The sequence below is a fragment of the Podarcis tiliguerta genome, assembly GCF_965153285.1.
Source record: "Podarcis tiliguerta genome assembly, chromosome: 1".
NCBI lineage: Eukaryota > Metazoa > Chordata > Lepidosauria > Squamata > Lacertidae > Podarcis > Podarcis tiliguerta.
Genome location: NC_139534.1, coordinates 71,552,008 through 71,574,211, shown reverse-complemented (window position 1 = coordinate 71,574,211; position 22,204 = coordinate 71,552,008). Strand labels below are relative to the sequence as shown.

Sequence of the window (22,204 nt, the reverse complement as noted above, 5' to 3'; positions counted from 1 at the left end):
TTAAGTCTGTTGTTTCTCTATAGATAAGTAAATAAATATATGAAATATTAGTATCATAGAGAAATTAAGAGAGAATGTTTGTTTTTAATTTTTCCCCATTTTGTTTTGCATTTCTAGGGAAATATTTTCATTTTAAGTGTTTTAAGTCTTTAATGAACATCTATTTTGACAACCATATTTGCTTCAAAAGGTACTGCATTTGTGCCTAACTGCTATTTGTATCTAGGTATTGCTCTTTAATCAGTATATAATCCAGTTATAAACACTTAACGTTGGGTATCTTCCTGCAAAACTGGTCTAACTTCCTTGCAGGACAAAACTGGTAATTGAACTTCTATGAAAATATTAGTCCTGGGTCAGTTTAGCATGTGGGCTCTCAGGGCTGATGGTGTGTCCGTATGCAGTCAGAAGTCCTTGATGTCTTCGACCTATAAGTTTGCATTGCAAAAACCTAGCAAAAAATCAGTGGCTTGCTAACATAGTTGCACACTTGTTAGCAGGGACCTTCATGGTTGCAGTCTCTCTCCCCTGTGAACAATAATGTATAAATACAATATTGTATTTATTGAAGAACTTGCATGGTAATAAGAAGCACATCAGAAACTCCGAAAGACCTAGTGTCATTTAACTATATGTTGATAAAACACATAAAAACCATAAAAGTAGACAAGAATATGTTGTATAAGTGTCACAAGTCACATCTAAGGCATTTAGCTAAAACAAAAGTCCTGGCATATTGTTCTCTTGAAAGAGGTCCTGAATTCAAGATTAGTTATATTAAATCAGTTGTGACATTCTTTGAAATGAAACATTCTTTGAAATTGGGCCGATTTTTTATAGCGGTGGGAGAGTTTCGCAAACTGATCCTAAATAGAATACAAGTAGTTCGTATTGACTTCAGTGTAGTTTTAAATTGAATATATTGGTGGCTATTTTAATAAAGTTATTTGTATTTCTCCAACATAAAATAAATAATAGTAACACAATAAGAAGTAATAAAAGTAGTAGATTAGAACATTTTTAAAATACAACAAATTGGCACAGTAAAATTTAAAAGAGGAATCCCAATGTATTTCAAGGGGGCAGGGAGCATTTCACAGTCTCGGTGCCTCTATTGGAAAGCCTCTGTCTCAAGAACCTTCCTGTTAATTTAGCATAATGTCACATAAGGGTGGGACCATGAGAGCCTCAGATACAGATCTCAAGTGACAAACAGGCTCAGCTGGGAGCAGTGGACCCTAAATTAACATGGCTCCAATATTTTTAGAGCTTTAAAGATTAAACAAGCAATTTAAATTGAATCTTGAAACGGTCAGCAAATATGGTTGATGCATAATTAGAATAATACACTCCAACGTCGTGTGTCCTACATAACATTCTGGATTCCTTCTTTTAGACCATTTGTAGTTTCTGAACTGTCATTAAAGGCAGCCTCACATAGAAAGCTTTACAACAGTCTGGCCTGGAGGTGCTAGCATGTGGATAACTAAGACAGTACTGATTTCTCCAGAAAATACTTTTAATTGGATCAACAGTGGATCTGGTTTAAAAAAAAGTGCTTATTGCCACTGCACCACTTGAATAGCCAGGGAAAGCATCAGATCAAGAAACACCCCCCCCCACACAGTGCTCCTGATCCAGAGAACACTCTTACCAAAAACAAGCTCTATAACCTCTTTCAGTTTGCCACATTTATTGCACAGTAATACGTTAATCTTATATGGATTAGGTTTAGTTTGCAGGCACTTGTTCCTCAGTTGCCACCATATAAGCAGGATAGCAGAGGCTACCCAAAACAAATTCCAGGAAGACAAATGATTTCACCATCCTCTTTTATATTAATAAAATATAAGTTTTGTCTGGTTCCAAATGCAGTGGTTAAATAATTCTTATTAGGTCCAAGATGGGAAAAAATGGTTACGTATGTTCTTATTTCACTATTGAGTAGTCACTTCCCTTTTTTATCAGTGTCTTTTTTCCCTTTTTTTAAAACAGGCATGCATTCATCAACCGAGCTTTTTGTTACTGGAGCCTTGCCAGCTTCTGGGACGTTTCCACCAACTTCAGCCTATCAGCATCCTAACACTTTCAGCAGTAGAAACTTTGCTGCTACTCCTTCTCTAACACTTCAAGATGCAACTTTCAGTCCGACATCAAATGGCCTTCTTAGTGCTCATGACCCTTTATTGCAGATCAAGACATCCCAGAGCACAGTTCCCACAGCGCTGGCCTTTGAGCGCCTGGGCGGTTCTGTGTTAAGTACCAGCATACCACCACAATCTTCAACATATCGCTCTGCTCAAGAGTCCGCACCCCATCTCTTGCAGCCACAGTTCAGTTTGTTGCCTTCATCACTTGGAGGAGCTCAGCAGGCTCCACAAGTATATAGTTCACCTCTGTTTACTGGTTCCACTGCCTCAATTGAAAGAGCCCTGCAGCGAGAATGTAGTGTTATTAAGCACCATCAGCGGCCTTCGAGCACACAGTCTGTTCAGGCACAACTGACTGGTTCACAGCATTCCTTACACAACTATTTATCAAGTGCAAGTGGAAATGATTTTCAGGATACATCCCGTCAGTCTTCCCTGTCTTGTAGCCCAGTCGATGATTCTACTCAGGTGAGCAATGGGAGACCCCAGCAGAAGACCTCTCAAGTTTCAGTAGAACTTGCTCAGTCATACACATCAGCGATTCCATCACCTGGTTTTCCATCTGTTTCTACTGCAAAAGCAAAACACTGCTCTACGAAGCAGCCACCAAGATCAACAAAGACTCCTAAGCCACAAAGCATTGCCCCTACTGTGCAGACACAAAGCTTTTCCAAAACTGCACAGAGCCAGAATTCTGTAATAGCAGGTCAAGCACAAATCTATTCTACAGCACAGCTTCCAAGCCTCTTGTCAGTAAGCCAATCACAAAACTATGTTTCAACGCAATCGCAGAATGTGCCACCGGTCAGTCATGCACAGGTATTCTCAGCCATCAAGGTTGAGAAGCTGCCACCACTGTACAAAACACTTGCTTTTCCTGGACAATCACAGGCAATTACTTCAGATAGCCAGACACTAAGCTATTCTTCTGATCAACAGGTATTAAGTTCAATTTCAAATGGCAATTACTCTGGGCAAACGGATCTTTCTTCAGTCAGCCAATCTCAAAATTACTCTTCTAGTCATTCTCAGGGTTTGTCAACCATTAGCAGATCCCAAGGTAACTATTCATCTCAATCACAGGTTTTGTCAGTGGTTAGTCCTTCAGAAACATACACAACAGGGCAACCTTTAACATTAACGTCACCATCTCTTCCATATTCTTCTCCACATGTTCAGAACTTGTCAGCCTCGAGCCCTCCCCAGAACTATATTTCTTTACATTCTCAGGCACAAGAGCCATCTTCTCCACAGTCTCAAAAGTTTTTGCCAGTTGTCCAGTCAACTTCTTTTGCAATGCCAGCTCATTCACAGGCATTGCAGAACAACAGGTCTTCCTCAGATACTAAGTTATACATCAAAAGGGAATCTGACCCTAACTTATATCAAACGTGTAAGCAAGATGAACAGTTCCCAATGCAAGATATGCAGGCATTGCAACAGCAAACATCTTTGGATTCCTCTACTCAGAGGCTAACTGATGATGAAGTTAATGCTCAGGATACAAATTACAAAGTTTCCAAAGCAGATAATAGGTATTCTCAAAGTGTAATCAGGAGTAACTCCCGTCTTGAAGATCAAGTTGTTGGGCTTACTTTTCAGGGATCAAAAAAAGACGAAAGAATGGTTAGTTCTGTGGCACAGCTCACCCAGCAAATTGGCCATATCACTAACGTAGGAAGCCATGATATTAAAAAGGCAGCTAATTTATTGCCAACAACCCAAGTAAATGTGGATTCTAAAGAACTCAGCCAGCAGCATTCTCTTCTGCATAAAGTACATGAAGCGAAAGCATCAGAGCAACAGGGCCAAGTCATGAGCACGCCACCACAGCTTCACAGTCAAGCCATAAGACATGGCCAGCAGCTGTGTTTGCCTGGTGCACAGGCACTTCTAGAATCTGCCTGTGATTTGCAAATGCTTCAGCAGTCAATACTACAATCTGGCTTGGGCCACACGAAAGGTTCTTCTCAAGTCCAGCAGCGCCTTCAGGGTTCTCAGCAGGTGACTCACCCATTCCTTCACATAGATGGTCATATGATTCAGAGTAATGGAGGACATTCTCAGCAGCAGCTTCATTCTCAGAACTCTGAAGTTATGAAAATGAACATGTCTGAACCATCAAAGCCACTACAGCAGCACTTGACATTGAAAGAGAATTTTGTGCGGCCAGATCATGAATCTAAGAATCAGTTTGTTTCCCTTAGTTCTGTATGTTTTCCAGAGTCTATGCTTCTCAACGATGAGAGGAATATACTGTCTAATGTGGAAGATATCTTGGCAGCAACAGCTGCAGCTTGTGTAGGAACAACTTCTGAATTTGCCAAATCTGCGGCTAATGAAGAAAATATCCAGTCAGTTGAAAATGGGGACAATTCTAAGTCTCAGTTCCAGGCAATGGATGTCAGACATGTGACTTCTAGCTTCAACAACTCATCAACTGTTGTTGGAAAGCCACTGAACATAAACAGTGTTTCTTTAAATGGAGGCCAGGTTACGCTGAACCTAACAGCAGTGCCTACAATGCAGCCAAAAAATAGGAGCCTTGAGCAACAACACCTTGAGACTCCTGACCACAGCATTCCTACTAGAGTTGCTACCTCAGAGCTTGAACAGAGGCATGAACAGGTTCCTGGCTTAGTTAAGCAGCAGTCTGGCATTGGTAATGAATGTGAAGATAAAAACGGTATTCATATGGATAGTACAATAAATGTAAAAGATATAGATCTTGTTTTAAGTGGTAGGGCTCGAAATGAGAGTGCCGCACCCCATGGTGTTTTTAACATGGAAAGTGACAACACTGTGACAGGAAGCAAAACTAAAGTTCCACTGCAGCCAATATCTATGCAACAACCAGGTGATGAAAATGGCAGCAGAGCTGAAGGCAAGAGCCAAGATTTATCGCAAGAGGAACTTCAGAAGCAAAAGGACAGGGGGCAAAACCAGCTTAAAAATGCCAACGAAGATGGCGTGCACCAGAAGCAATTGAAGCGAAGTGGACAGTGCAAACGTCAGAATTCAAGAGGAACTGATGCTGCCTTGCCATATTCCCCTGCTGCTGAAAGCTGCCATGAAACTTACCAACATCAAGAGAAAATGAGGCAGAAAATAAAAGAGGTGGAAGAAAAACAGCCAGAAGTCAGAACAGGATTCATTGCATCTTTTTTAGATTTCTTAAAAGGTGGACCCAGGCAGCAGTTTTCAGCTCCTGCTGTGCGTGTTCCTAGTCGTGTGCGGAGACCTGTTACCCCTGTTGTTAGAGCACCTTGTCCACATCCGCTTTCAAAACCTCACATGGCTGCAGCAGCAGCACCTTCTGCCTCACTTGAGAGCAGCACTGAATGTTCAAACAGAAAGGGTGATGAAGAACTGAAGAAAAATTCGGAAGCATTGCCATCGTTTTCTTCTGATGAAGATTCTGTAGGGGCTAACCAGGATCTTCAAAAGTGCATCACTTCTGCATTGTCAACTTTGGACGATGCTTCTGATAAAAAGAAAAAATCAGGTAAAGATTATTCTGTTCACAATTGGATATGTGGATCTGGTTTTAAAATAACTTAAGTAAGAGATTCAAATGATTCGCTCTTGCTTATCCCAAATGCTGTAGACAGATATCTATATTTCACTGTTATTTAGGCAGAGCAGGATCCTGACAGGTGAAAATATACTTGGATATTTAGCTTTCTTGAAAATGGTTGTAAGTGTTGTCACATTCCACTACCTGTATTGGGAAACAGTGGTTTTGGTCCAGTGCTGTGCACTCATGCAACAGTGCTTCCTCCCACCACACAACCCCAAACTCTGTTCTAGAGGATCCTCCACCCCTCTGGATAAGATTTCTCCAGCACAGGGGCTGGAGAAGCCAGAAGAGGAAGGTATGTTTTTATGCACAGAAGTCTGCAGTGTAAGCTGCGTTGGATACAACCTATAGGCCTGATTTAATTTGGTTTGATATAAATTCATTCTGAAAGCTTAAAAATGTTGTAATATATTTATGTGACTTTACACAATCATTCTCTTCTTAAGGGTCATTTTAATGCCTAAGCTTCTTTTTATAAAAAAGTTTATTTTCCCTATTCACGGTGTATAAACAGTAACACAATGAGCCATATCCTCTGCAGCACAAGATAAATAATTCAATTATCTGTCCTTTTTATTAAGTAACTGTCCTTTTTATTTTAGGATGAATATTTTGTGTCCAAGTCTTACCTTTGAAAGTGCCTCCACAAAGCTAAGCTCTTGATCGTGTGTTAAGAGACAAATTCAACTTTGAAAAATCCCAGTCCACCTTAGATTTACCGCAATACATTTATCATACATATTAAAAGATGGGTGTGGTCTTGTCTGTTTGCATTCCCTTTTAGCACCCTGAGGATCCAGTTTCTTCCATATGTAGTTCAAAGCAGCAAACCTTTCAAATTTGAGGGTGCCTTGATTTCTTTTTGGGGATGGTGTTGAAGCTTTAGTCTTTTTCTAATATGCTGCACTAATTTTTAATGAAAAGTAAATATGTTAGACATACAGTAGCCTAGGATTTCAGATAGGGGATCCTTCTAATGTCATCAGTGGAACTAGCATTTTGTTCTACTCGGGAACAATTTTTAAGTGGCTTACTATAAGCTGAAAACAGTCGTTAATTGAAATATGAAAAAATGCTTGGTTTTTTACTTCAGAAATCATCAAGACTTTATCTAATGCCACCACCAATACTGTCGTAAGGAAGGAATCTTCTGAAACAACTAGTTCTGTGGCAGATTCTCAGGTGAAAATGTGTTTAGTGCAACATGAGATGGGCAGAGTTCTTACAGAACACTTAGCAAAAACACAGGCAACTGCTGCAATAGAAGGATATATTGAGGACGACGACGGAGAAAGTGGAGGCGAGGGCGTGTACAGAGAACGTGATGAATTTGTAGTGAAGATTGAAGATATAGAATTACTAAAGGTAATCAATAATTTTGCTTTGAGCAATTTAAGAGAACACACTGATCAAAGAGTATTTCCTGCCATGTGTAATTTTATCTCCTTTTCTTGGTATCTTGTAGCTTTGATATTTTTGGTACTTTACACTAAATATGTACAAATCTTTTCTGATAACAAGGGACTAGCGTTTATAAATGTATATGTATTACTTTTCAATCTTATGATTGCTTGTTACATGGAGACACATTGAGATCCTACTAAAACATTGTTTAGGAAATTCAACTGGTTTTGCTTGATATCTAAGTTGATAGACCATGGTTTGAAATTGGCCATTAAACCAGAAGTGGAAACTATAGTTTCAGTGGGTTTGAGGTGATTAGTTTTGAGTGATGCCTGAGCTGACAGGCTATAGTTGTGCCCATCACTCTCTTAAAAACAAGGAAGAAAACAGCAGCCCACCCTCAAAACAACTTGTTAACTCAATATCATCTCTGGGTCAGATACGACAATTCTCATTGTCATTTACTTGTATACTGGTACCTCCGGTTGCGAACAGGATACATTTCAGAGGTCCAGCCGTATCCTGAAGTTTTCACAATCAGAGAGACCGCTTCTGCGCATGCGCGAGTGGCAAAACACTTCTGGGTTTGCTGCTTTCGCAACCTGAAGTTTACGTTACCCAAGGGTAATGTAACCTGACATTCTGCTGTATTCAGATCTGCAGTAAATACTGTTTGGTTGGGTTTTGATAGTTCTATATAATTTTAGAGCATTTTCAAATGGCCTTATTAAAACGTTAAATTGGGGGGGGGAGGTGTGTCTGTTTTTATTTTATTTTATTGAATTTATATACCGCCCTATACCCGTAGGTCTCAGGGTAGTTCACTGGAAGTATCACAAATATGAGATATTTCCATTTGCTGTTTAGTTGTCACGACTTCAAAATAATGGAAGAGGGGCTTGTGGTAGTGTGGTGCAGTGGATGTAGTGCTGGGTTTTCCCATGAGAAGTATTATGTTCCTGTATACCAGGGGTGGCAAACCTGCTGTGGCCTATTAGATGCTGTTGGTCTCCCATTCCCATTGGCCCCAGCCAGCATAGTCAATAGGGATGATGGGAGTTGTAGTCTAGCAATATTTTGAGGGCCAAAGGTCTTAATTTATATGCTTGGGAAGGCCCACACCCTTCAGTTTGACCTTCAAGTGGCAATTGCAGTCATTACAGTAATGTGTTGGGAGCTGCTGTGGAAAACATAAAATGCTGTGTAAAATATACAAACTCATGAAGGTAGGGTGCAGTTGGAACTAATCACTTCAGCTGCATAAAACTAATTGAAATGGTTGCTTTTATTTTCTTTTTTCCCTTGCAGGTTGCTTTAAAAACAGGAACGGAGCCTCCAGCCATCTGGAAGGTTCAAAAAGCTTTGTTGCAGAAGTTTGTTCCTGAAGTGCGAGATGGGCAGAGAGAGTTCACAGCTACTAACAGTGTACGTACAAGGATTCCACATTAATCTTGGTACTCAGCAACAAAGAACCCTGTGGCATTGTAGTCACTATGATAATAGAAGTTCTTTCATAGACCACGGGTGGCAGAAAGGAGTGTTCCTGCTGCTGCCACCTCCTCCTTCTCCCCTTCCCAGCCATTCATTGCTTGCTCCACTCCTTGTTCATGGCAGCCATAACCTGCTGTGACGTGCAAATCAGGTAATGTGTGGTTACTAACTGTAATAATCAGAAACCACTTGAAAGGCCACTGGGTCTTTTATTCCCCCACTGAAGGATTCTAATTCTCCCAACTGTAAATGAGCACCTAATGCCTTAAGCTTCAGAAACATAGGCCAGGCACATTACATATTTTGTGCCTTTGAGCTAAACTGGTGTGTTGAATTCTACCGAAACCTTCAGGCTAAAGGATGTGCTTATAAAAGAGTAACCTATTAGACATTCTTCTTACTTAGTGATGAATACATGATCTAAGTTTCATGTGCTGGTTCTTTTAACTTGGAGTGTGTGTGATAAGCTTAACTCTATTTATTTGGTTGCATCAAAACTTTTCACAAGTGAAAACTCCATAGCATTGGAGGGGATCCCGAGGAACAGCTAGTCCAACTCCCTGCAATGCAGGAATCTCAACTAGATCATGCAGGACAGATGGCCATCCAGTCTCTGCTTAAAAACCTCCAAAGGAGAAGAGTCCATCTCCTCTTGCGGGAATCTGTTCCACTGTCCAACAGCTCTTACCATCAAACATTTTCCTGATGTTTAGTCAGAATCTCCTAAATCCATTAGTTTGGGTCCTAGCCTCTGGAGCAGGAGGAAACAAGCTTTTCCCCTCTTTGGATATTTGAAGATGGCTATGATATCTTCTCTCACTCTCTTCTTTACCAGCTAAACCAGCTAAACATACCCATTTTCCTCAACCATTCCTCATATTGTATTTTTTTATCTTCTGAACCACCCTGATATCTACAGATGAAAGGCGGTATACAAATTTAATATAAATAAATAAAATAGGCATGGCTTCCAGACCCTTGATCATCTTGGTTGCCCTCCTCTGCATATGTTCTTGCTGGTCAATATCCTGCTTAAATTGTGGTTCCCAGAATTGGACACAGTATTCCAGGTGTGGTCTGACCAAGGCAGAATAGTGCCCTTGATCAGGACACTATATTTCTGTTGATGCAGCCTAATATAGTGTTAGCTTGGGGGGGGGGGGCTGTGCATTATTACACTGCCTCTCTTGGGCTTAGTTCCCACCTACTTCAACTCCCCCATGTTGCATCCCAGCCCTTTCCTGGAGGACCCTCAGGAGGGATAGATGCCTTGTGCTCACACTTATATCTGGACACAACCTATTATTTAAACTTAAATATAAATTACCCTGTACAAAATTGAGTGCAAGAATCTGCATGTACTATGTTTGCGTTTTTTCTCGTTGCAGTATCTTGGGTATTTTGGAGATGCGAAATCAAAGTACAAAAGAGTGTACGTGAAGTTTATAGAAAATACAAACAAGAAAGAGTATGTCAGAGTGTGTTCCAAGAGACCCAGAAATAAGCCTGTGCCGTCTGCAAGGTATTTTATTTTGATAAAATAAAGTGTCAAATAGAAAAGCTTTAACATTTGTAGATTTTAATAGAAATATTTTTGTATTTTTTTACAGCAGACATCCATAATATTTATTTGTAGTTGCAACAAATAGAATAGACTGAAAACATGGACTGGTTTGCGTAATTACACTCTTTGGGCATGCATAGTTCTCTTCCGTGTATAAGAGGAGGGAGGAGGGAAAGTATCTTCACTCACTTTTGACTGAACCATTATTTCCCATTATGTACAAACTTTGGGAACTGAGGTTTAGGTAAAAGAAAATATGGAACTTTCACTCTCCTTGTGTACAATGGAGAACAGAACGGGAGCATCTTGGCTTTGACTCCTGGAAGACCTGCTCCCTGTTTTACTAGCCTTTTTCCACCTGGTTTGGGAAGGAGGGGCCCTGACAGACTCTAGCTACGAAAGCTGAGGCTGCTGAAGAGACTCTGGGGTTGGAGTATTGCTTGGGGGGGGGGTTGTTGCTGTTATTGCTAATAATTTTTGGATCTTATGGTTTATTATGGTTGGATGCTTTTTGAGGTGCTTTGTTTATTGTTTATGACTACTTATGTTTATAATTATGTGAATCTTTTCATGTTGTAAGCTGCCTTACGACTGAATTGAATTACAAATTGAATTATGATGAGCTCATGACCCTAAGACTCTCTGCAGCCCATTGGCAGTGCTCTAAACCATAGTTGTGTGATGTTGTTCATAGATACATTTTTCCCCAGCCAATATTTTTCAGATTAGTGTCATTCTTTGGGTTTCCTCTTAGTTCCTTCTGTGGAGCTTGATTGCTGTTAAATGAGAAGCGACATTCCTATTTTCTCCCATTCACCACAAAATTCTACTAGTTAATCTTTCGGCATCTAATGGTTGGGTAGGAGCAACCTGGTGTATGCATGAGTAAATTTGAACACATCAGATTACCAGCTAACAAGATCTTGAGAACTGGTGTGCTATATCTAATCATGACCACTCACTTGCACAATGGAAACCTGCTTTGCAACAGGACTTCTTCCTCGTCCAGTTCCTCTCACTGTGCTCTCAAAATCAGCTGCTCCACCCTTCTGGAGGAGATTTGTTTTTTGGGTGGGTGCAGAGTCCAGGGGGAGGATGAGAAGGAGAAGCCCTGTTGTATGAGTGGAAGAGGTCTGCTCACGCTGCAGTGGATCTTTCCCAGTAGTTAGATCATTTAAACAATTGTGCTTGTCTGCAGGTGAAAATGGAGTAAAAGTCCATAAAGGCATTAATGCAGAGAGAATAATAGAGGTTAAATTAATGAATAACCTAAATGAGGTTAATTCATTTCCTCTCGCTTTCCATTTGTAGGCCTGTCCATTGTAAGCCAAGCACTAGCATCAACAAATCTCCTGAGCCTCCAGCATCAAAAACTACCCCTGCAACAACAAAAGTTTCTGTAGTGAAACCCAAAGCTAAGCAGCCAAAGATAAAGGCAGAACCACCACCAAAGAAACGGAAAACATGGAAAGAAGAATTGCCCCCTGCCCCTCAACTCCAGAGTGACGAGGAAGGTAAGTGCCACAATGTCAAGACTAGGTGTTCTGATTATCTAATACCTTCCAAAAAAATTAAGAAGCTTTGCAAATTTCTCAGCAAAACTTGGTGGAGAGGTGCTAACTTGATAGGAAAACCTCATTCTTAATAAGTGCCCTGAAGAAGGTTGCTTTTAACTGAAACACATTGGACTTTATTTTGCAAAAACTATATTTTGTAAAGATTTATTACTGGCACCACTTTGAGGCTCAGCCTCTTTCATGACTTCTCTTGCTTTTGGTGCTGCTCTTCCTACCCCCTTTTAGTAGAATCATGGCGTCACAAAATGTCATTTGCCATTTTGTTGCATGGTAATTGTGAACATTTCAAAGCCACCATTTGTGAAGACGGCAACTTTTTTTTATATTGCTTCATAACGTAGGATGAGTAGTCTTATGGAGACATTGCCAGCACACATTTACTTTGCATAGGGAGGAGGGAAAGGGCTGCACCTCTTGGACCCAGCTCAACGTTACCAAATGTTCACTTGTTGAGCTCAGTGTCTGTGAAGGGATGCTTACATGCATACATGTATAAGCACCCCGCATAGTCGGGAAGCCCAACACATTTGCAACTCTTTGCAGACAGCATGCTCAAGAACACATAGGCATCTAAGAGATGAGCCAGGCAGTGTTGGCTATAGGGTCAGTAACACTCTGTGGATTGGTTTGACCTTTGGCAATTTCTGTCAGTCTGAAAGGTTTCTCCCAAGTCTCCACTCCACTGTCCTTATTAGGAATGACTTCTTTAACATTTAATTTTAAGTGGCACTTGCAGTGTCTTTGGGCATTGGTTAATTCTTCTGTAGCAGCCATATTATTTTCAGATGTTTCATTTAGGTTTTCAAAGCAAAGGATGCTAATTTTCCAAAATGAAGAAAAAGTTTAAGCTTGAATTTGAATGCAGTATAATCATAAATAACTCTTACTAATCCAGTAAGAATCCATATTTTGTTGTTCTTGTTTAAATTATTTGAAGCTTTTTTTCAACTGTTAAGGATCTTAACAGCTCAGTCCTTAATAAAATAATGCATACTAACCATCTGCATTTCTTTGAATGGTCACTAGAGGTCACCAGAATCGTAATGAATTTCTAGGCCTATAAACAAAATGCAATTGGAACAATATATTTGTATTTCTGATGCTGTATTTCAGACACTGCACCTCCAGCTCCTATTATTGCTCGTTTTTTGAACACCAGAGCTATGAAAGAAACATTTAGGAGCTACATGGAACTGCTTGTTAGTATTGCCTTGGATCCAGATACTATGCTGGCGTTGGAGAGGAGCAATGGTACAGTGTGTTCAACCTTTCACTTTGTGTAGCTTATTTCTGTTTCCCATATGATATCTTTGTTCAAGGAACGGATAAGACATCAGCTTGAGATCACAAGCATTTAGAGTTCAGGGGTCCCAAATGGTAGTCTGTAGATCACTGGTAGGGGCAGCCTTCTAGGGGGAGGGGCCACATGTCAGTGGTGAGAGGGGCCAGTGGCAAAGACGGGTGGGCAAATTTGTCTCTTTGTATTGTAGGCTAATTCCAGTTATTCAGAAGTCAGGTTTCTATACACACACCCCTCAATCCTCGCCTCTAGGCAAGCAAGAGATCTTGCTTGTTTAGATACTGCTTCAAACTGATTATCTAAGCTGTATACAGTAAACTCCAATATATAAAATACAAAATAGGTTGAAATATAGATTGCAAATACAGATTAACTTGTTTGAGTCATCTGGGTATATTTTACTGAGCTCGTTCGTGACTCTTTTTCTTACCTCTTTATGCTTTTGGCCAATGCTTGCTCTGCTTTGAAGTATCATACATTGTTTTCTGCTTTTTCAGATGAGCTGCTTTTGCCTCATATGAGAAAAATCGATGGCATGCTAAATGACAATAGAAAAAGGCTGCTGTCCAAATTGAGCTTGGAGCGTTCACTCAAGGTATCAATAGTGGTTTTATTAATTATTTACTGCTCTTACATTGCTTGAGGTCTTTTGGGAAGTCATGTCTAATCATAAGGTAAAGGTAAAGGTACCCCTGCCCGTACGGGCCAGTCTTGACAGACTCTAGGGTTGTGCGCCCATCTCACTCAAGAGGCCGGGGGCCAGCGCTGTCCGGAGACACTTCCGGGTCATGTGGCCAGCGTGACATCGCTGCTCTGGGGAGCCAGAGCCGCACACGGAAACGCCGTTTACCTTCCTGCCAGTAAGCGGTCCCTATTTATCTACTTGCACCCGGGAGTGCTTTCGAACTGCTAGGTTGGCAGGCGCTGGGACCGAACAACGGGAGCGCACCCCGCTGCGGGGATTCGAACCGCTGACCTTTCGATCGGCAAGCCCTAGGCGCTGAGGCTTTTACCCACAGCGCCACCCGCGTCCCTCCTGTCTAATCATACAAAGCAAATAAAACAGCAGAGCAAATTCCTATTGGATTTCTTGTATATATTTTTATCCCTTCAGATAAAAAATGCCCAGCTATAATCCTGCATTTTCAGATGAAAGGGAGACTTCCTGTAAACATCAGTTAGCGTAATATGAAACTATATCTTACCTTAATTGGGTAAATCACCTGAACAGGATTAACTGAATATATTTTTAAGAACTCAAATAACAGTAATTGCTCCTTCATTCTTTCAAAGACTTATTTTATCAAAGAATTCTAATAAAATTTGTTGCTTATTAATTTGACGTAGTGGAATCCTGCACAGACTGTAAATTTCTGCCTTTTTGCTCTCTTCTAAGGCTGCTTTGGAAAGCTTCCCTGAACTGACCGTAATCAATCGAGATTCTAAAACAAAAACTGGAGTGAATGTAATTCCTAGAATCAAAATGAATGGCAAAGCTTATAACAAGAAAACACTGAGGATTTCTAAAGCAGCCTCAAAATTAGCACAGGTATGTGTTTTTTAAAGTGTTTGGGCGTGGTTTGCTGTTATATTTTTAATAGAATACTAATATCCTTACTAGAATCATCTTTACATGCATTATCTAAATGTGGTACTAAACTTTATGCTTTTCAGTTGTGCATTTTCAAAAATAAGTTCATAAATTATTTAACAGTAGTTTAAAAAAAAATTTGACTTGTTTCATTTCCTTTGAAGCCCAGTAAGAAATTGTATTCTTAAAGAGGTAAATATGTTGAAGTAGAGAATAGAAAAGGGGCTCTCTGAAGGAAAGATTTCACAACAGGAGGTATTCATTTTCCTTACGAATGAGCCGTCACACAAAAGTACTGACTTACACCCCCCTTTTTTTATTTGGTCCTACATGCACCTAGCCTGAGAGTAGCTAAGCCCCACTGAACTCAAATGGGACTTCTAAGCTGATGTGCAGTCAGATTTACTGTAACTCTGATGGTTCCAGGTCTGCCATTATGGCTGATAATATTGACAATTTTCTTTATGGCTTCCTTTGCACTTACCTTGTTGCCTTTTTGAACCCCTACATAGTAGCTTTCACATTTGACTTCAACCTGTATCAAAACATGTTAATACTGTAGGTAAGCAACTGCAGTGGTTCTCCGAATCTCTGTTCCAAATCTGTGCCTCTGCAAGCCCTAGACATTGAACTATCTGGCAAATATTTTCCCCACTGAACTGCTTTCGCTGAATGCCATCATAAGGTACCCAGGTGGAAATGATGGAAGACATTTCCTGAATGGGTTTTTTTATCAATATAGGAAACGGAAATAAGTAGTCTGCAATTTGAAGTGGGAGAGAGAGAAATGTTAGGGAGATGGGGGAGTTGCAGCAGCAGCAAACTGAAGGCAGCTGCACAGTGATGTTTGGACAGAGGGAATTCAGCGCGAGGGGGTGAAATGCCTAAGAAAATATAGAATCCGAGAGTGAATAAGAAACAAGCATTTACCTATTCATCCATTGTGATATCTGAGAAGCACATCAGAGGGAGGAGGACCCAGGCATCATCATCAGACAGGGTAAAACTTAAAGGGCATGAAATCGACATCCCAAGCCCTGTTAAGCTTTACTGCGCAGAATCGCAGGGTAGTGTTAGCTGGCACTTAACCGGCGCTCCCATTATAAACTGGGAAGGGTGAACTCCATTCACAGGAACTGGGTTATTTTTGCCAGTCCCCCTGTGTCCAGTGAAAAGCTGCTATGGAGGGTGGAAGAGCCACTGGAACAATGTGGGAGGATGCACAGGGACTGCAGTGGGAAGGTGAAATACAATGAGCAGTGCTTCCCTCAGCCCCCTTTGCAAAAGTCTCTGCTGGATCTCAGTTGCATTTGCAAACTGAAGGATTAATCTAGACCCAGGCCTTGCGTGGATGAATGTATTCACAGGTGCATATTATCTCTGAGTGGTCGGAATAATTATTGGTACCAATAAACTCATCAGTTCATAGTTAACTTCATGCCTAATAAAAACTATTTTTCTCTGCAGGAGTTTGCTGTAGATCCAGAAAAGATATCATTGTGCTCTTTATATCACTCACTCCATCATTACAAATACCACATGTTTCTGAGGTGTAAAGTTGAGGTCAGTTTTTATCAAGTTGATGATAGCAATTTTTTAGTTTTTTCTATCTGATTCTGTCAGAAGTTATACTAGTTAAAATACTAAGATTTGTTGGTTACAGTAATATGGGGTTTTCAAGAGCTTTTGTGAACAGGAAATGTTAAGGTTATTCTGAAAGCTTCTTAAGTCATTGAACAATTTCTGTGGGTTGAAATGAATGCAGGTAGCTCAGACAAAAGAAAAATTTGCCAATTTTATTTATGGTATTTAGTTATTTTTATACAGGGTTGCAATATAAAAATACACAAAAATACATACCATAGTAACAAACAAAATCAGTACTCCGTGCTGCCACACACACACACACACACACACACACAATTTAAAAGGCCATAGATTGTATAATTAGCCAAAGGCCTGAAAGAAAAGGCATGTTTTTGCCTGGTGCCTAAAGATATATAATGAAGTGCCAGGCAAGCCTCCCTGGGCAGCATGTTCCACAAGTGGGGAGCCACCACAGAAATTGACTATTCCCGTGTTCCTGCCCTCTGGGCCTCTTGTAGATGGGGCACGTGAAGAAGGGCCTCCAATAATGATTGCAGGGTCCCAGTTGCTTCATAAAGAGAGAGGCGGTCCTTGAGGTAGTATAGTCTTGAACTGTTTAAGGCTTTCAAAACCAGCATGTTGAATTGGGCCCAGAAAATCATTGGCAGCCAATGCAGTCGGGCTAGGATTGGTATTATATGGTCAAACCATCTTGCCCTGGTAAGCAACCTGGCCAAAGCCAGTGGAAGGCACTCTGCACCACCGAGGCCACTTGAGCCTCAAGCGACAGCACTGGGTCCAGAAGTACTTGCAAGCTGCATACCTGCAGGGAGTGTAAAGTCGTTAAATAATATTGTAGGTTGTTCATGAGTACAGAAACAGAGCTTCAGCCAAGGAACATATTGTATTGTATACTGTGCATTGTATTTTGTTTATGAGGTTGTCCCTTGGTCACAGGTGGTTTGTGGGTGGCTGAATAAATCCACTAAAACATAAGACCTCTGACTTCTGAGAGTATTGAGAATGAATAGATACCTGCAAACTAATCTCCTGCTTCCATTTCTCCTCAATAGATTTCTTCCGTTCAAAAGAAGAGTGCAGATCTAGGCCAGGAGGAGATTGTACAGCAATGCATGAAAAATATGAAATGGGTAGAAGACCTCTTTGAGAAGTTTGGTGAACTTTTGAATCATGTACAGCAGAAATGTTCATAACAGACACTGTCCCAAATGTTACATTTTTTCCCCTCTATAGCACTCATCATGAGAAACTGAAAGGTCAGAGAAGCTCTGGTTAATCTGGTCATGCCAGACTATTCTGAGTCTGAGGAATCTGTGGTGTTCTTGGTTCCGTGGAAAAATTATGCTGCCATGAAAATGGAACTACAAATGAACCTCACTGCATTTTTAATCTGAAGAATGATTTTTTTTTCTATTTTGTAAACTCTTGTATTGAAATGACAGGTTTATTTTTGAAATGATCAAAGCATGCACTAAATATATATTTTTGGGCTACGGTGAAAATACCATGGCCTTTTCTGGCTCTGTACACTAGGAAGAGTCTAGGTGGTAAACAAATATTTACATTTGTCTGATCAAGTAGAGTCTTCTACATTTTGCAAACAGAGCTAATATGACATGAATTTCTGTACATGAATAATTGCCATCACAAATTCAGAATTATCATTCTGCTTTATGGACTCCTTTTACTGCTGTTATGTTCAGGAGGCTGAACATGGAGTTGGTGCAATCCTTTGACAGCTATTTTGTGTCAAATTATATTGTAATGAAAAACAATGACTTTAACTATTTCCCCCATTTTTTATTTTGAAGAAAAACGTATTTTTCTTTATACTGTGCTTTTTTTCCCTTTGGAAAGAAATCAGTTGTACATTTTATCTCACAAATAGTTGTATTTTTCACAGAGAAAATATTGTGGCTTACAATTGTTTTGTGTATCTTTGTAATACACTTTTCATGGTTTTCAGTAAATTCTGTTCATTTTTATATATTAATTTCATATTGTAAACTATATCTTAAGATGATCCTTTTGTTTATACAGGTTTCCTCCAGTGTTAACCAGGAATAAGACATACTAGACTTTATAAGTTTGCTTTATAAGTTAAGTTGTGTTTAAACACTGCATTTTATTTTCTGATAAATGAAAATAAATTTCTTACTAAAATAACATGAATAATTGAAATTTTCATTGAATAGCTACTATATTTCTCTTCTGGATACCGAAGACTGATGATTGGATAGACTATATATGCAGTGTTAAACACAGCTGACATTTTTTAAAAATTGGTAATGGCAGAACTGTTTGCTTCTTGGTGCCTTTTCAAATCCTCAGACGTTCTTTTGTAGTTGTCTTTCTCAGCTGGATTATTTTTTTAATCAGTAGGACCAGTAGTCCCACTTAGACTACAAATGTGTTAAACTCGGATCAGTAGGAAAATTTCTTCATCTGCCAACAGAATGCCTTACCTCAGTCTTGGATTCAAAATGTGTAAGTCCTCTGCTTGGATTTGTAAAAGGACTAAACGTATTGTACTTTTGTCAGATAATATATATACATAAATATATATATATATATAATTCATTTGTCCTTTCACTGCCACTTAGTGCCTTAATTTCAGCCAAGAAAGCAGGATTCTTCATTCACTAGCCAATCAGGATATTCTTGTATGTAGCATGGTGTATTTTCTTTAGTTGTACATATGTTCATTGCACCTTAGATTTGTAAAGGATAATGAAAGGCTGTGATCATGAATTAAACTAGGATTTCAAAATATCAAAGGACAACATTTTTGATCTTGATACCTATTATGTTGGTTTACCTCTGCATTTTCAAAAGGTTTTTATATTGTAGGATATGGTGGTACTTCATTTTTCTGATGGAGGGGGGATGCAATGAAAATTTTGGTAAATTTCTTGTTGATATTTGTCTTAAAATATCTTCATACTGCACTTGCCTTGAAAAAGCCAAGTTGTATTACTGTGACTGTGATTTTGCTGTATCTCTGCTAGTTCTGTAGAAGAACTAATGGTCTAGACTCAAACTATACCAGCGTTAGGGCTGCATCTTGATCCTCTTCCTAGAAACATTTCAGGCATGAATCTTACCTGCGAACAAAGAAGCGTAATACTGCTGAATTATCTTGGAAACCTCAGCAATATATACATACTCCCTGCAAACAAATGTACATCTTCACTCATAATTAAGGCTGCAATCTACTTGCTTATCCAAGCCCTGTAGAACTTCTGAGACTTTCTTTTGAGCAGGCATCTGTAGCATTGCTCTGTGAGAGTATGTTGTGTTAGGAAGATATTTGAAAGTCTTTTTATAATGTAGATGCAATATCCTTGGGGCCATCATGTAAATAGCCTGCTCAGCCGGAGGAAGATACTACCATACTTCTCATTTTAGAATTGAAATACTTAAGAACCAGTCACTGAAGGTTCAAAGTGCAAAAACAAAATGTGTTCTTCTACAGCAAAGTAATATACATCTCAACACAAGCTTACACATATATTGGTTTAATAATTAAACAAAAGAGCTGGGGTTGCCCCATGTTGTAGACCCAGGATGAAAGCCTATGCCCACTTAACTAGGACTAAGTCTCGTTTAAATCATTGCAACTTACTTCTGAGTAATTGGGAGGATCGTGCCGAGTCGGTGGCAACTTTATCAAGTGAATGGTAAATAAGAAACTTTCTCAGGAATATGGGAGTAGAACGGAAAAGACAGTTTTGTATTGCTAGATGGGTGTTCAACTTCCTACCCTCAGAGAACTCTTTTGCATCAACTTGTTTGCCCTCCCTGTGTTTCAAGAAATGCCTGTACATTGCAAGGAGTGTCTGTTCTAGGGTACACAACTTCATGTTGAGCATTGGTGAGGCCTATTAGGCCTAATCACTGTCCCACATGAAGTGTGGACATCTTGGAACACACCCAATGTCTTCTGTGACTCTGTGGCGCAGGAAAAGGTCTGCAGCTGTAGGGGCCTGGGTATATTCCTAGGCACAATTGCACACCATCATTTCTCTCTTAATTGAGAAGCCTCTAATTAGTTTCAAGCATATTCCATGGTTCCTGTAAACAACAGAGAACATCACCATGTTAGGCAGACAGTGTTTTATGTATCCAAAATTAAGCAAGTTTAGGAGAATGAAATGCCATTGGGAAAATAAAATAAAATAAAATGTAAGCGAAGATTTTAGGCATCTTATACCAACAGATTGAAGAAATTTGCCTTCGCTGTAGCAATAATTGTGTATTTGTTGCATTCAGGGTATATGTTTTGTAGCTATAAAGGGGCAGAGTAACAGCAACGTTACTTGAGAAATACAGTTATTTGCTCAGAGACATTTTCTAAATATTCTGGGATGAAAATTGAACGTTACTCGTCTTAGACAACCGCCTTGTGTTTTCTTCCTTCCAATGACACCCCCCCCCCCTGCAAGTAGCAATTTTGAGAGAGTGCTGGATATGCTTTGGAGAATTGCCAGTGCGCTTACAATAAGTAGAGTTTATAGGATTTGAGCAGCTGAAACCTCACCTAAATACAATATATGTTGAAACCGTTCAGACTTTCTTCCACTTTGTATTTAGGATTGTGATGTAGCTGATTTCAATAGGATACACACTCGTCACTTGTGTCTCTGCATTCTCATAATACTGCAAGAATGTGGAACTGGCTGGCTACAGATGCGCATGTGATTTCCAAATATTCAGTACCCACTCAAATGTATAAACATGAAGTTCTCATTCTTTTTTAATTTATCAGTGGGGGCAAGCAAACAAATCGATAACACTGTGCTAAACTAAATACTTGGACCTGCATATTGGTAATTCAACAAACATTTGTTTTGTTTCCACATCTCTAAATGATGTATATCATTTGATTATTTCCCCCCCCCCTCCTTTTAAGCCTCTGCATCAAAAATGATACAACTGGATTGTACAGCCTTCTTTAACAGAACATTGTATCATTTTCCTTTTGCTTTAAGTAATATATGTTAAAAAGGAAACTCAAACTGTCTTCCAATAAACAGGTCTTCATAGAGGAAATATATTTTAAATATTTAAAATTTTACTACTATTTAAAATAATTTAAATAGTTTAAATAATTTAAACAAGCCAAAACTAGGACATTGAAAATCAGTGTATAGTAACTTCAGCTTTGTTAATGGCAATTTAACATTTTTCATCCTACACTAACATACATTTTTGTAGTATTACACAGTGCACTTCCTTCTATATATCAATGCTATTTAAGTTAATGTTCACATTTCATTCACAAAACGCATAGTAATCTCTATCCTTTTATGTCTTGCAAACATTTAGGCCAGGACTAATGAGAGGTGCTTTTTTAGTCCAGTTTTCAGGTGGTCCACAATAATGTATAAAGCTAAGAAAAAGAAATCACATTTTTTGTATTGTTGATTTGATGTTACTAAGCTCATTAAAGTAAAGACACTTTTTTCAAAATGCTGTTTAGTGGTTTATTAAGCTTGAAAACATTAAACTGAAAAAAATGGGAGTGACTAAGGCAAGCGACTTTGTTAATTTGCAAAGTACTCCGTTAGTATAATGATTCAAATATGACTCTTTTGGAGACCAAAGGGTGGCCACAGTCTTCACATATATGTAACACTTGCATGCATGCACATATAGCCGATTTCCCTACTTTTCACACATAATTTAGCTGTGCCACATTGTAAGTTGCCATTGGAAACTCAGAATTCCTATAAGGTGGAAGAGTAGGGTGCAGTTGCAAAACATGGGAGAGAAACTGCTGCTGCATATGCTGTGGTTCAAAAATTGGCAGTAAATGAAGGCATGACCACTTCCTCAACAAGGTTTTTTTGGGGGGGAAAGTGTTGCAACCGTTAGTTTCACCTGCTTAAGATTTTTTTTTTCTATTTGTGCAAACGTTCCCATTATTCATCAGTAGC

At 39.4% G+C, this 22,204-nt stretch overlaps 1 protein-coding gene across 1 annotated transcript in view; it reads left to right on the top strand.

Annotated features, from left to right (window-relative positions):
- QSER1 (glutamine and serine rich 1) overlaps positions 1-21,737 on the top strand; it is a 36,798-nt gene extending 15,061 nt beyond the window's left edge. The window contains exons 4-13 of the mRNA XM_083439295.1: positions 1,996-5,655; positions 6,824-7,095; positions 8,443-8,559; positions 10,014-10,147; positions 11,501-11,703; positions 12,880-13,017; positions 13,564-13,661; positions 14,463-14,615; positions 16,125-16,220; positions 17,318-21,737. Coding sequence (XP_083295421.1) covers positions 1,996-5,655; positions 6,824-7,095; positions 8,443-8,559; positions 10,014-10,147; positions 11,501-11,703; positions 12,880-13,017; positions 13,564-13,661; positions 14,463-14,615; positions 16,125-16,220; positions 17,318-17,458 — 5,012 coding nt within the window. The 3' untranslated portion in view covers positions 17,459-21,737. The remainder of the gene's footprint in view (positions 1-1,995; positions 5,656-6,823; positions 7,096-8,442; positions 8,560-10,013; positions 10,148-11,500; positions 11,704-12,879; positions 13,018-13,563; positions 13,662-14,462; positions 14,616-16,124; positions 16,221-17,317) is intronic.
- Positions 21,738-22,204: the final 467 nt, after the last annotated feature.